The 11,505-nt window shown below is 35.4% G+C and overlaps 1 protein-coding gene across 2 annotated transcripts; it reads right to left on the bottom strand.

The window, feature by feature from the left end:
* Window positions 1-656: 656 nt before the first annotated feature.
* On the bottom strand, window positions 657-9,672 carry LOC135581606 (TIP41-like protein). 2 transcript variants are annotated; one of them, XM_065114962.1, is made up of 9 exons: window positions 9,449-9,672; window positions 7,634-7,819; window positions 7,154-7,244; window positions 5,215-5,319; window positions 5,064-5,123; window positions 4,923-4,964; window positions 4,273-4,407; window positions 3,769-3,869; window positions 657-1,022 (listed from the first exon to the last, which is right to left on the bottom strand). In XM_065114962.1, the coding sequence occupies exons 1-9, from the start codon at window positions 9,592-9,594 to the stop codon at window positions 968-970; spliced, it is 921 nt and encodes a 306-aa protein (XP_064971034.1). In that variant the 5' UTR covers window positions 9,595-9,672; the 3' UTR covers window positions 657-967. The 2 variants fall into 2 exon arrangements, with proteins under 2 accessions (XP_064971034.1, XP_064971035.1); XM_065114963.1 differs by lacking the exon at window positions 657-1,022 and adding an exon at window positions 2,826-3,077.
* Window positions 9,673-11,505: the final 1,833 nt, after the last annotated feature.

Here is an 11,505-nt window from a genome sequence, read left to right as displayed (position 1 = left end):
TGAAAAATCAAACAATCAATAAAAATATAAAAGACGTATTTAATATTTAATAATTTTCAACTATTGACTTCAGCTTATTTGGATGAATACACACTACAGTATCATCATGCAAAGGGATTTAAATAGTTAAAGGGGTTTAAATGTTAATATCAAAATATGAGGATGACTGCTCTAAAATTTGATAGTGACAAGGTGATCTGAAGTGCACGTCTGATCAGCATATGCCTCATCAATCCAACAAATTAGCTAAGTGGCACAACACATCAAACTCTCACATCATTATTCTTTCTGTTTTTTAATGCTACCTTGATATTATCAGAGGAGTTTTTATTTATCAAGCACACACATGCTAATTTTATTGAACCAATAAAACAAGTTCCTTTTTTTTTTAAATGTAACCTACCATTCATAAGTAAAGCAACTCTATCATAGAACTAACACTCACCCTCTTTTCTTATCTATGATGCTAACATAAAAATGTTCTAATCATGAACATATTAAAGATCAGACAAGGCAAGAAATCACAATAAACTCATGATTATACAAAAATGACAATGCAAGGGTAGCCACACCACCACCCAGATAGAACAAAAGCAACCTTCTGAAATCATGATATCTGTATAAAACAAGATTCTGAATTATAAAACAAAAGCATGTGCTTGGTAAAATCTCTGCACAATCCTGTGATTTAATTACTCAAAGCGCAATAACTTCTAACATTGTCCATTTCCTAGAATTTTATAAGCCTTTACATAATAGTGAGCCTGTAGACATTGAAGCATTTGAAGTATATCATTACAAGAGGAGGTGCAGTCCTAAGCAGTGAATGATGCAATAGTGCAGGAAAAGAAAAGCATAATAGGATGATGGACGTGCACAGTACCACGGTGGCAAATCCAGAAATTGTCCTAAAATGAAGTTTCTTTTCTTTTTTACTGGTAGAGAAACATTGTATAGGTAGCAAACTTCAGAGCTGCTTCTCGGATACATTGAAATTCCCACCATCATTTTCTGATAAGGAACTGCAGTGAGAAAGATTTCATGAGACAGGCACTAAGAATGATGTACAACAAATTCTACCGTCCGCAAAGTTTATGACATTCATGCTTCTGTCCGAGTTCACCATAGTACACATCATCCATAAGTAACAGGTAGCAACGGAAGTTATTGCAGCACATATGCAAACAACCATTGAATGATAACCATCATCTCTAGTAATATTCGACTAGGCCCGTTTATGGGGAGTTTAAGCATGGGTCTGGAAGACAAAACAACATTAAAGTCCACCAAAAGTATATTTGACAATGGTCCCTCACATGTTAAAGTCAAGTAGGAGAGGATGGAAGTAGAAGTTACTAAGTTAATGATAAAAGAATGGTAGACGAAGAATTGTATATGTTGGTAGGTTAAAGAGTCCCACTTACAGGGGCTGTGGATGGCCAAGGAGTGGCTGACCATCTATTTCCAAAAGGATTGACAATATTAAACAGTGGAAGGAGGTTCCTTCTTTCCAGTGGACATCCTACATTCTACAAAAAAAAAGGGAATCTACTTGAAAGAAAGGATCGCTGCTTAGGAAGATGACCTTAGATGGAAGGAAACGGATCCTATGCTATCCCATATTCTCCCATGGGTTTGCCGGCTCACAAATCAGCCACCATACTTAGATGTCCCTCTGCATCAAGTTTGAATTGAGACTCAAAGACCTTGATGGTATTCATTCCTAAAAAGTAGGGTGGTTCAAGAGAGACCCCAAATTGGATAATCCTCATTCTCACAAACGATGGTCTGCCCTAGCAAAAAGCACCTCCACTTCGGTGGGCAAGTTGCATTCCATAAGGACATTAGAAGTTGATGAATTTGGTCTCTATCTTCTCATCCAAAATGGCTCAAAAGGAATGAGACTCGAACAGTGAGGACAATAATCAGCCATGACCTCAAACTGACCGCTGTAAGGTTTGACTTTTCAAAGCTTAAGGCTATTTGATAGCTTTTTTAGGGGTAGACCACTAATGAAGCACAAAAACACAAATTTCCTCCCATCAATCAAAGAGAGTGAATTTAGGAAAAATATAATCCATCTCTATCGTCTCATCCAAAATGACTCGAAAGGAGCGAGACTCAATCCGATAGGACAATAATCAACAACCACCTCAAACTGACTGCTGCAAGGTTAACTTGTCAAAGTTTAAGGCTATCTGATCGCCTTTTAAGGGGTAGACCACTAATGAAGCACAAAAACACAAATGTCCTCCCATCAATCAAAGAGAGTGAATTTAAGAAAAACAGAATCCATCTAGCAAATAGTCTCCCTGAAACCACCAAACAAACCAGTATCCTTTGGAAGAATGAAGGCAAATAGAGGTTTCAATTTGCCAGATAACCCACTTGAATTGCATTACCTTAAAAAAAGAAGAGATCCAAAATCCAAAAGAGAGGAAGAGAGTGACAAAGGTAGAAAGAGAGTGACTAAGTGAGTGTGAGACAAGGGAAGTGGACACAGCCAAGAGTGGGTTAAATAATCCCTAAACGTGGGCCAACTGTCAAATTTGGGTCAAGCACCTTGTTACCGTCGAAATTGTACTCATTGGTACCAATCGGTAACATTTGGCCATACCACACTGTACTTGTGTAATGCCTGGTATGCTTTAAACCAGGCAAATTTCAGCCGAAATAGCATGGTCCATGAACCAGGAAGCAGTCAGACCACTAAATGCCGGTTGTACCATACCGTTTCAACCGAAATTGCAGTCTGATCGACCATGCTAATTGAGGAGTTGTTGAGACAAGCCCAACCATAAGAATGCATCACATCAAAAGTTGCATTGAAAAGAAATTGTAAGTGATATAAAGTTGACCATTCACAAAAGAAAGCACATGATTCAACAAAGAAATAAATTGGGAAAATTGCCATCATCTAACTTCATCATCCAGAATTCGACAAGAGTCCTAGCTTTCAGGGTAGCATATTTGATGTAATTATGCTGAAAATGTTCTCACATAGGACCAGGAGAAGAAAAATATCGGCAGTCCATATAATGATTCCATCAAGTTATTGGCATATTCCAATCAACCTCCTGAAATGATGGATCTGAGTAAAACTTAAAAAATCAATTGAATGGAAAAATGATGAACATAAAGCTACCTAATAAGAGAAAAAGGAATCATATGACATAAAGATGAAGAAAACAAGAGAAGGGGGGAAGGAGATAGAAAGAGGGGAGAGAGAGAGAAAGATGGACATGGAAGGCTTGCAACCACTAAGAATTCCCTCATAATTTTTCGGAAAAATTGTAGAAGTCCTCCTTTTGAGGAAAGGGATCAAGGAAACATGCATCATAATGAATTAAATTTGTTAGCAAGTATTGTACCCTGTCAAATGTAAGTATCTTTTTCCCCACAAATAGACCTTCTCTTCAAGTATCAGTCTATATGATCTTCATATCAGATCTAATCACTGACTCCATATTATCATAATGCCTAAACCATTTGTTTGCTTTTACTTTTTTATTTTTTTCTCTTAGGAAGCAGTGCATCATTGGACACCACCCTCAAACCTAATATTCTCTGATGCTCTTAAAATACAGCAAGCAACTTCAACATGGACAGGCTGTGGATTTTCAAAAACGGATTTACTTATACAACCTATTGCTGATGGATATTTCATTAAAAATGGGATTTTTTTTTTTTAAAAAGCATTCCGGTTATGCTTATGGAAAAAAAATTTCTGAAGCAACATTATGTCATTAAGAACATAAAATGGATTACCTGGGAATCTTCAGCCTTTGGGTTTTATTTTTGACTATAGGGAGATTTTGACTGATAAGATTTGGATCCGCATATGCTGCAGAACCAGAAGGAAAGCCTTGCTGCATAATTTAAAGCAACATAAAAATATTAGTAAGGTACATGTCTTCTTGTATTAATTAGGCAACTAAAAAGCAAAATTTAGCAGGCTGCCAATCAGATAAGTATGCAATAGAACATGTATGTTAGTTTTAGAATAGTATGTAATCTGAATATGTCCAGATAAAAGGTAACCTTTTAGTAAGTCTACAAAGAAGAGATTGGGCTCATAAGCTTAAATATACAACAAAAAGTTCGAAGGCAAAAAGAACTGTTTGGTTATGCAGCAACGTCTAGTGAAAAGAAAAGAAAACCTTCCAATTCCATTTTGCAGCATTTAAGTACCCTGCCAACTAGATTATCTTACACTAGCTAGACAGATATTTGCGTGCAAAAATTGTCTTTAATGAGAATGCACAAGCTTACGACAGATAAACTTTCAATAGTTGCTTCTCTCCAGCAGTTCTCTCGAATGATGATAGGCTTCACTTTGTCATCGCTAGCAAAAGAACAATAAACTCGAGTATCCCTTAGTCTCATTAATACTCCATCAACTCTAAGCTGCAATGAAGATTGCTTTAGTAGCCGGAAGAAAAACCAAAATTTGGAAAACAAAGGTCCTAAAGTATCATTCATAAATACCAAAATGGACAACTAAAGTTTTCTCAAACTAAGGTTAACAACTTAACATGAAAATCTTCCTTAGATTTTCAGGTAGATATTTCACAAGAGCACTGCTTATGGGAGGATATGAAAGGAGGCTCATAGGCACTTACCCGTTCAATTTACTATCATATAATTCTTTCTAGCAAGAAATATCATATGGTCTTTAACAGAAACAATAGTCGGGGGGCATTGTTGCTTACTAAAATAAATATGCAAGCTTCAAAATGGGTGGTATAATAACATTGTCTTGTGATCATTTACGAACACATCTATTCTTTACATTTGAAAAATTAACTTGACCAGATGCTCTGAAATGTAAGGATATAAAATATTTATTCCATAGGATACATTAAAGGAAATATTTCAGGGCATCTAAAATATGTGAAAGGTAAATAAATTCGTAAACTTACCCAGTAACGCAGAAGAAGAAACCAGCAACTAGGCATGACTCTCTACAAGTATGGGGAAAAATATTATATAAAAAGTGATATTCCAGTGTGCGTAAAACAAGGCCATTCACAAAATCTGATGACCAAAAGAATAGCCTTTACCACTTTTACAGTTAAGAGTGATACTCCATTATCAGCCAACTCATCCTCATAGAGAACTACCTAGAGAAGTTACAAATCAATTGTTAAAAAATCAGCACTATCCTCAAAAGGTAACATATATTTTCATATTCACCATATTTTAGTTACCAACCTCATCATAGAACAGGATTGGTTCTTTCATTGACAATACAGCCAGATCAATTCGCTCGTCACAGTCCTCCCAGTGAAGACTGCAGCAACCATCTTCTAGAATTGTCTGAGTTACAATATAAATACAATGAGGATGTTTTTTTGTGTATTTGCAAACTTGTGGACCTTAAAATCCACAAAATCCCAAAAGAAATGCTACTATATATCCATATAGGAACTAATGCTTATACCTCCCTCAGTCAAAAGATAAGGTTAGATGCATACAAAAGAAATGTCAGAAGAAAATGGTCCTCAAGTAGCACTAGAATGACTATAAGTTTCAACTGAAAGCATTACATAAGGTCTCTAATTGAACTATAGAATAGATTTCCTTAATGATGAGAAAAAATAATTATTCTTTTACTCCAATTAAAAGAACTTGATGGACTAGGCTAAAGGGTTTCAACATAGAATAGGTTCCAGAAAATGAGACTTTTTTCAATTTTCTTTGGGTCAAAATATGATTGAAGGTTTACAGAAATGTATCAATAGAGGTCTTGACAGAAGGCGTACCACGAACCTCATAATGATATCATATGCCAGATAATCCTTAACTAAAAAGAACTTATTAATAGATGACAATTTTCTACAGATTAATTGCAAGATTATGGACCTTGAATCACTGTGATATTCCGGATCCATACAACTCTAAGAGGGGACCAATATAGTAACCAAGATTTGATTCCTTGAATATCAGTTCCAAACAATGTACACGTAAAGGTCTTGACAGAAGGCGTACTACGAACCTCATGATAATATCATATGCCAGATACTCCTTAAATAAAAAGAACTTATTAATAGATGACAATTTTCTACAGATTAATTGCAAGATTATGGACCTTGAATCACTGTGATATTCTGGATACATACAACTCTAAGAGGGGACCAATAAAGTAACCAAGATTTGATTCCTTACTTGAATATCAGTTCCAAACAATGCTTATTCATGTGAGTCACATAAGCACCATCTCGGTATATTGTTTGATGGACAACTTTTCATTAGTAACAGGTGTAAACTTTAATGAGCAGCAATTCTTCGAAGTACACTTGGGCCTTGAGTTGAGTTGACTAAGGAACGTCCTACACCAACCAAACCTAACACATTATTATCATGTCCCGAAAGCTCATCTTGCATTTAACCAAGATGACAAGCAATGGAGTCAGTCAAAAGATTATGAGATATTGTTGAAGACTGAAGGGCTTAGGCCCTAAGAAAGCTAATATCCAGTTGAACCTTGCCAATGTTAAGATGATCTATGTTTGCAAAACTAAAGAACATTTGAAACTATGAAGTCTACTTTAGAACTCTTTGCTCATAGTGTTCTCTTTTCCGATACCTTCAGTCCCTTTGTTTCAAAATTAAATTAAACAATACCAAACTAGTTTCGTGTTAACAGCTATTCCTTGTGTTACCACTTACTAGTTTCATGTTAATCGCTACGAATTGGGTTACCACTTTAAAGCCATCTCAAAATCATCCCAGACCAGTTTATACTCTAGTTAAATTTTAGAGACCCATATGAAACTCAAATGTAAAATCCTAAAATATCTATTCATCACTACTTGTCATTCATGTAAAATCCTAAAACGCAAATGTATCAAAGTTGGAACATCACTACATGTTACTCATGAGTATATAGATTAAAATATATATATACAAAAGTCTCATCTTACCAATTAACTTCCTAGAAGTCCAAAATCTTGATACTAATCAAGTAGAAAGTGGTAACAAACATGAAATATATCCCTGTCCAAGACCAACCATGGAAGAATCTCCAGAATCACAGAAGAAGACACACCAACTTAGCTTGTTAATAGAAGCAACTTCACAAGAAAAAACTCAATGGCCAGAAGCATAATCCAACATTCTGGTAAAATTCTTAAAGCAAAAATAACCAAACCTTTTCTAATTCTGATTCTGATGTTTCACTGCCACAATATGGTGTTGTAAATGTGTAATCATAATCGAGAATCACTTGCTGTGAAGGTTTGCTGAGACCAAAGACCATAAGTAAGATTGATATCCAATATTTTACCATGAACATATATCAGGTAGAGATATACAATTTGCAAATTACATCAAGCCTTTTCTCCTAATTGGAAAATAGATTGACAAATGCTTCAGCGATTACATAAAACACCATTTGACACTATAAATGCCACACGATACGAAAATATCAAAAGAAAAAGAATATCTCCAGAATTAAAGATTTTAGCATCAAAACCTTTATAGATCGACAAAATGTTTTCTGAACATTGACAATGACATTTACTATTGAAGCAACAGTTGCATGAAGATAATGATGCCTTCTAATATAAAAAATTCATAATAAACCTGAAATTTTGCAGCCTGTCCAAGTGAAGTATTGAAGTAAACTGACCTTCTGAACTTCCATTTTGCAGCAGCAGGGACCTCAACCGGTGGCAGTGCTTCTTGCATCCAACCCATTAGAGCGTCAAATGCATTGAAATGCAATTTAATACCAGTTCCCACATGTAAAAGAAATAAAGAACTATCTCCAAACACCATTTCAGGCAAGTGCGATGTTCCTAGCTTTTCTTCCAGCCTGAAGCAAAATTTAGCAGCAAAAGTTCAATCGTAAGTACACAATAGAAATTATCGATATCTCAAAAATGTATCTGAAGGTCATTATCCTGAAGTTACCAAACCACTATGAACTTTAGCAAAAAAAATTAACAAATTATTAACCCTTGAAAAGCTATTTCTTTTACTTTCATATTTTCTTTCTTTCAATAATGTTGATGAGAGGAGACATCCCACCAACTTACTGCCTGACAACAAGCTTGCCCATGTTTGAAAAGAATTATAGGATATAATGACAAAGAAAGGCAGCATGGAAACCATAGAATTCATGGCTGTGATAGCCTAGATAACAAAGGGTTAAATCAGTATATATAAATAGATAATTCGATTACTGAAAATTTATGCTTCAGAATATTGGTCCAAATGATGAAATTCATTGCATGCAAGTTAGGCATATCATCAGACCACCTAGGTTGCAATAAAATTGTATTAAGATTATGTGAACTAAGGTTTTTGATGGCAGTATTGGTAGTCCGGTAGTAGCTGTTCTAGAATCTTATCAAATTGGAAGGTACCAATTTGTCCAATATGCCTTCATGCACAACTAAAAATTGTTTAGTATGTCAGTTATAACCATTACATTCGGTGCACCAGTGTCTTGATACAATATGACTGATAAGACTGATATATTATAGTACTTGGAAACCATGCTGTGAAAATTTCCATTTGAATTGGCATAAACCATGATCAGAGTACCTTGTGATCACAATGATGAGTGCTCACTCAAGTTAGTTCCACATGAAAACACAAAAGTACAGCAACAACAACAAATCCATAATATCCCAATTGTCTACGGTCGGCTACATGAATCTTTTGTCGTCATTGAACATGATTTATGTTCATGAGATCTAACATAAGCTGGATATAACTTATCAACGACCTGATGCAACTCCTGAAACATGACCAACAATCAAATATCGATCCTAAGATCACAAGCTAATTTTCTAGACACACATTTTACTGAACCTTGGTGCTGTATAATGAAGTTACTACTTATTGACCTAGGTGACCACGGTTCCAAGTCATAGAAACAACCTCATTGCTTGCAAGGATAAGACCAGATACATCCCCAAAACCCTGCATTAGCAGGGAGTCTGGCACCAACCTACCTTTTTTATCCTTAATAAACACCAATACATATTTTCTAAGATTCCATTGCATAATACCTACCAATTTTCACTTCTTCCGTACTTATATTAGCTAAAACATTATCAGCTGAAATTACACCACTAAGCTTCCTCAGGCAGTAGCCAACATTCTGAAAAATCAAATGCATCATATTCTAAACGGAGCACTTTAACCGGTATAATTAGATATTAAGAGAAGACTCTTCGAGTTGTTCTTCATAAATCCAAGTAGATCATAGCCCAAGTTCATCCTTCACCGTATCTTCTTCCAGAGACCGCGTGTTCTTGTCTAATTTCTCGGTGTTCCTAAACATTTCGAACCATTACACGTACCTTTGTTCCCTCACAAGTAATCAAGAGTTACACATGTTTCCATCATACCAAAGAGAAACCAGAATACATGAGTTGCAAGAACATGAACAATTCAGACTCGTACGAGGGTTCAGTGTGAGCGATCGACGTACTCTTGGCGGGCGAGCGAGCCGAGGATGGGGCGCTTGATGGACTCGATGTGCCAACCCTTGAGCCGCAGCCCGCGCCGCCCGTCAGAAAGCGGCTCCGCCCCCGCCGCCTTCAGATCGCTGTCCGAAGCGCCGTCCCAGTCCGCCATGTCGCCGCTCTCCCCCGACACCGCGACCACCGATCGATCAAACCTCGTAACCCTTTTCCCCCTTCATTCCTTTTTCGTTTTCCTTTTATCGAGCCCATAAACTCGAACCCAACCGTCAGCCATTTTAATGGCACGTGCATTGCGCGTGCAGTTTTTGGCTGTTGAAGCCACCTCGCCCTCTTTTATGTGTCATATATATATATATATATATATATATATATATATATATATATATATATATATATATATATATATTATCACCTATTTTAGTAATTTATGTTGTTGCCCAAGAACCGATACAACTTGATCCCGATTGTATAAAGTCGTTCACGTGATTGTTTTAGGGGTTGAATAAAGAGGGAATGACAGATTGGGGCTGGTATCTCCTAGCCAACCGGAAATGGAGCTAAAGTTACCTTCGACGTCGAATTCATACACAATAGGTCGATGCTGAGAAGGAGAATTCCCGACTCGGTCCCTCCGAAGCTTAAGTTAGTTTTTTAGGAAGTGATTGATATCCCCTAGATTATGCCTGAGAGTAGCGTTTTATACCTCTCGTCGAAAGTTAATCGTATGCGACTGTCGACATTCCAAGCAATCGGGTCATTCGCTTCGGATGACATGGGCTGATTGTTGTGGTTTCACACCACTTGATTTTGGGTGATGCTTCTTATGGTTCGGAGCTGCACGATTATTGTTGTTTTCAAGTTTATTATATCGTTTCAAGATTTGATCGGTTGTCCTCCTTTTAGATACGTGTGTTATATCAAATATCCCCTATCATCATCTATTGTTTTAATGAAATAGATTTGATAAATCTTCCTTTTTTTTTCTCCAACAATAATGACTCTCTTAGTTAAGTGAGATGGATTCAATATATTCAGATACATGAAAACCGGAGGAAGTGATAGGAATGATTAGATGGGCATCTACAGATCTTTTGACCTAAAGCCATCATGCATTTAGGTGCACTATATATTAGGCTATCCACATATTATTAATAAATTATTTCATATTAACAATATCATAATCCTGATGGGATAATTAATTTAATAACTTTATTTAATCTAAATCATTATTCTAAAATATTTAAACTTAAATTAATAATAAATACATTAATTAATTTCAATCTTTGCCTATTTTCAATATGAGATTAAATGGAGATGTTGCTAGAAAATATAATATCACTAGAAACAAAACACTAAAAATACTTTTGTTCTAAAAAAGAAGACAAAAAGTTTATGTATTTTTCATTTGAAAATTAATAGTAACCAATAGACACAATAATACAAGAATTAGAGAGAATACAAGAAGAATCTTCTAAATAAATGGACCACTTTAATTAGGTCAAGTTGACCCATCTCTCTCGGTTTTCGAATGAAAAAAGATGATTTTTTTTATAAAAAAGATAAATAATAAAGGTATGTGATAAATCATCAAAATTCATAATATTTAAAATATATAGAATAATATTTCGAGTCTATAGACCAATATTTTATGTGTATTTATTGAGTGAGGTTGAATATTTTTTTTCAAGTTTCACTATCCTAAGAATTATTCTCTTTTCTAAATAGTAGGATTGAATATATTCACTACCCCAAAATCAACATTTAAGGTCCAAAATAAATCACCTGCATGAAAGAACACCATGGGAAACCAAGAAATTGCATGAACATTATAAGTATGTTAAGCTCATGAGAAACAACAATGATTTTGCTATTGTCCAAAGGAAGTCACAAAGTTCATCATCAAAATGATTATTTTGACCCAATTCCAAACATGATTTTGCTATCAAACTCTGTTCTAGTCATCTTGATTGTTGAATCTTGCATTTAACAAGGAAGCTTTTTGCACCCACAAAATTCAAAAAAAAAAAAAAAGAATACTTGATAATTCAAATCATCTTCTATC

Source organism: Musa acuminata, chromosome BXJ2-6 (assembly GCF_036884655.1).
Source record: "Musa acuminata AAA Group cultivar baxijiao chromosome BXJ2-6, Cavendish_Baxijiao_AAA, whole genome shotgun sequence".
In the NCBI taxonomy this organism is placed as follows: domain Eukaryota; kingdom Viridiplantae; phylum Streptophyta; class Magnoliopsida; order Zingiberales; family Musaceae; genus Musa; species Musa acuminata.
The sequence above is the reverse complement of the archived record's forward strand: the minus strand, read 5'-3'. Positions and strand labels throughout refer to the sequence as shown.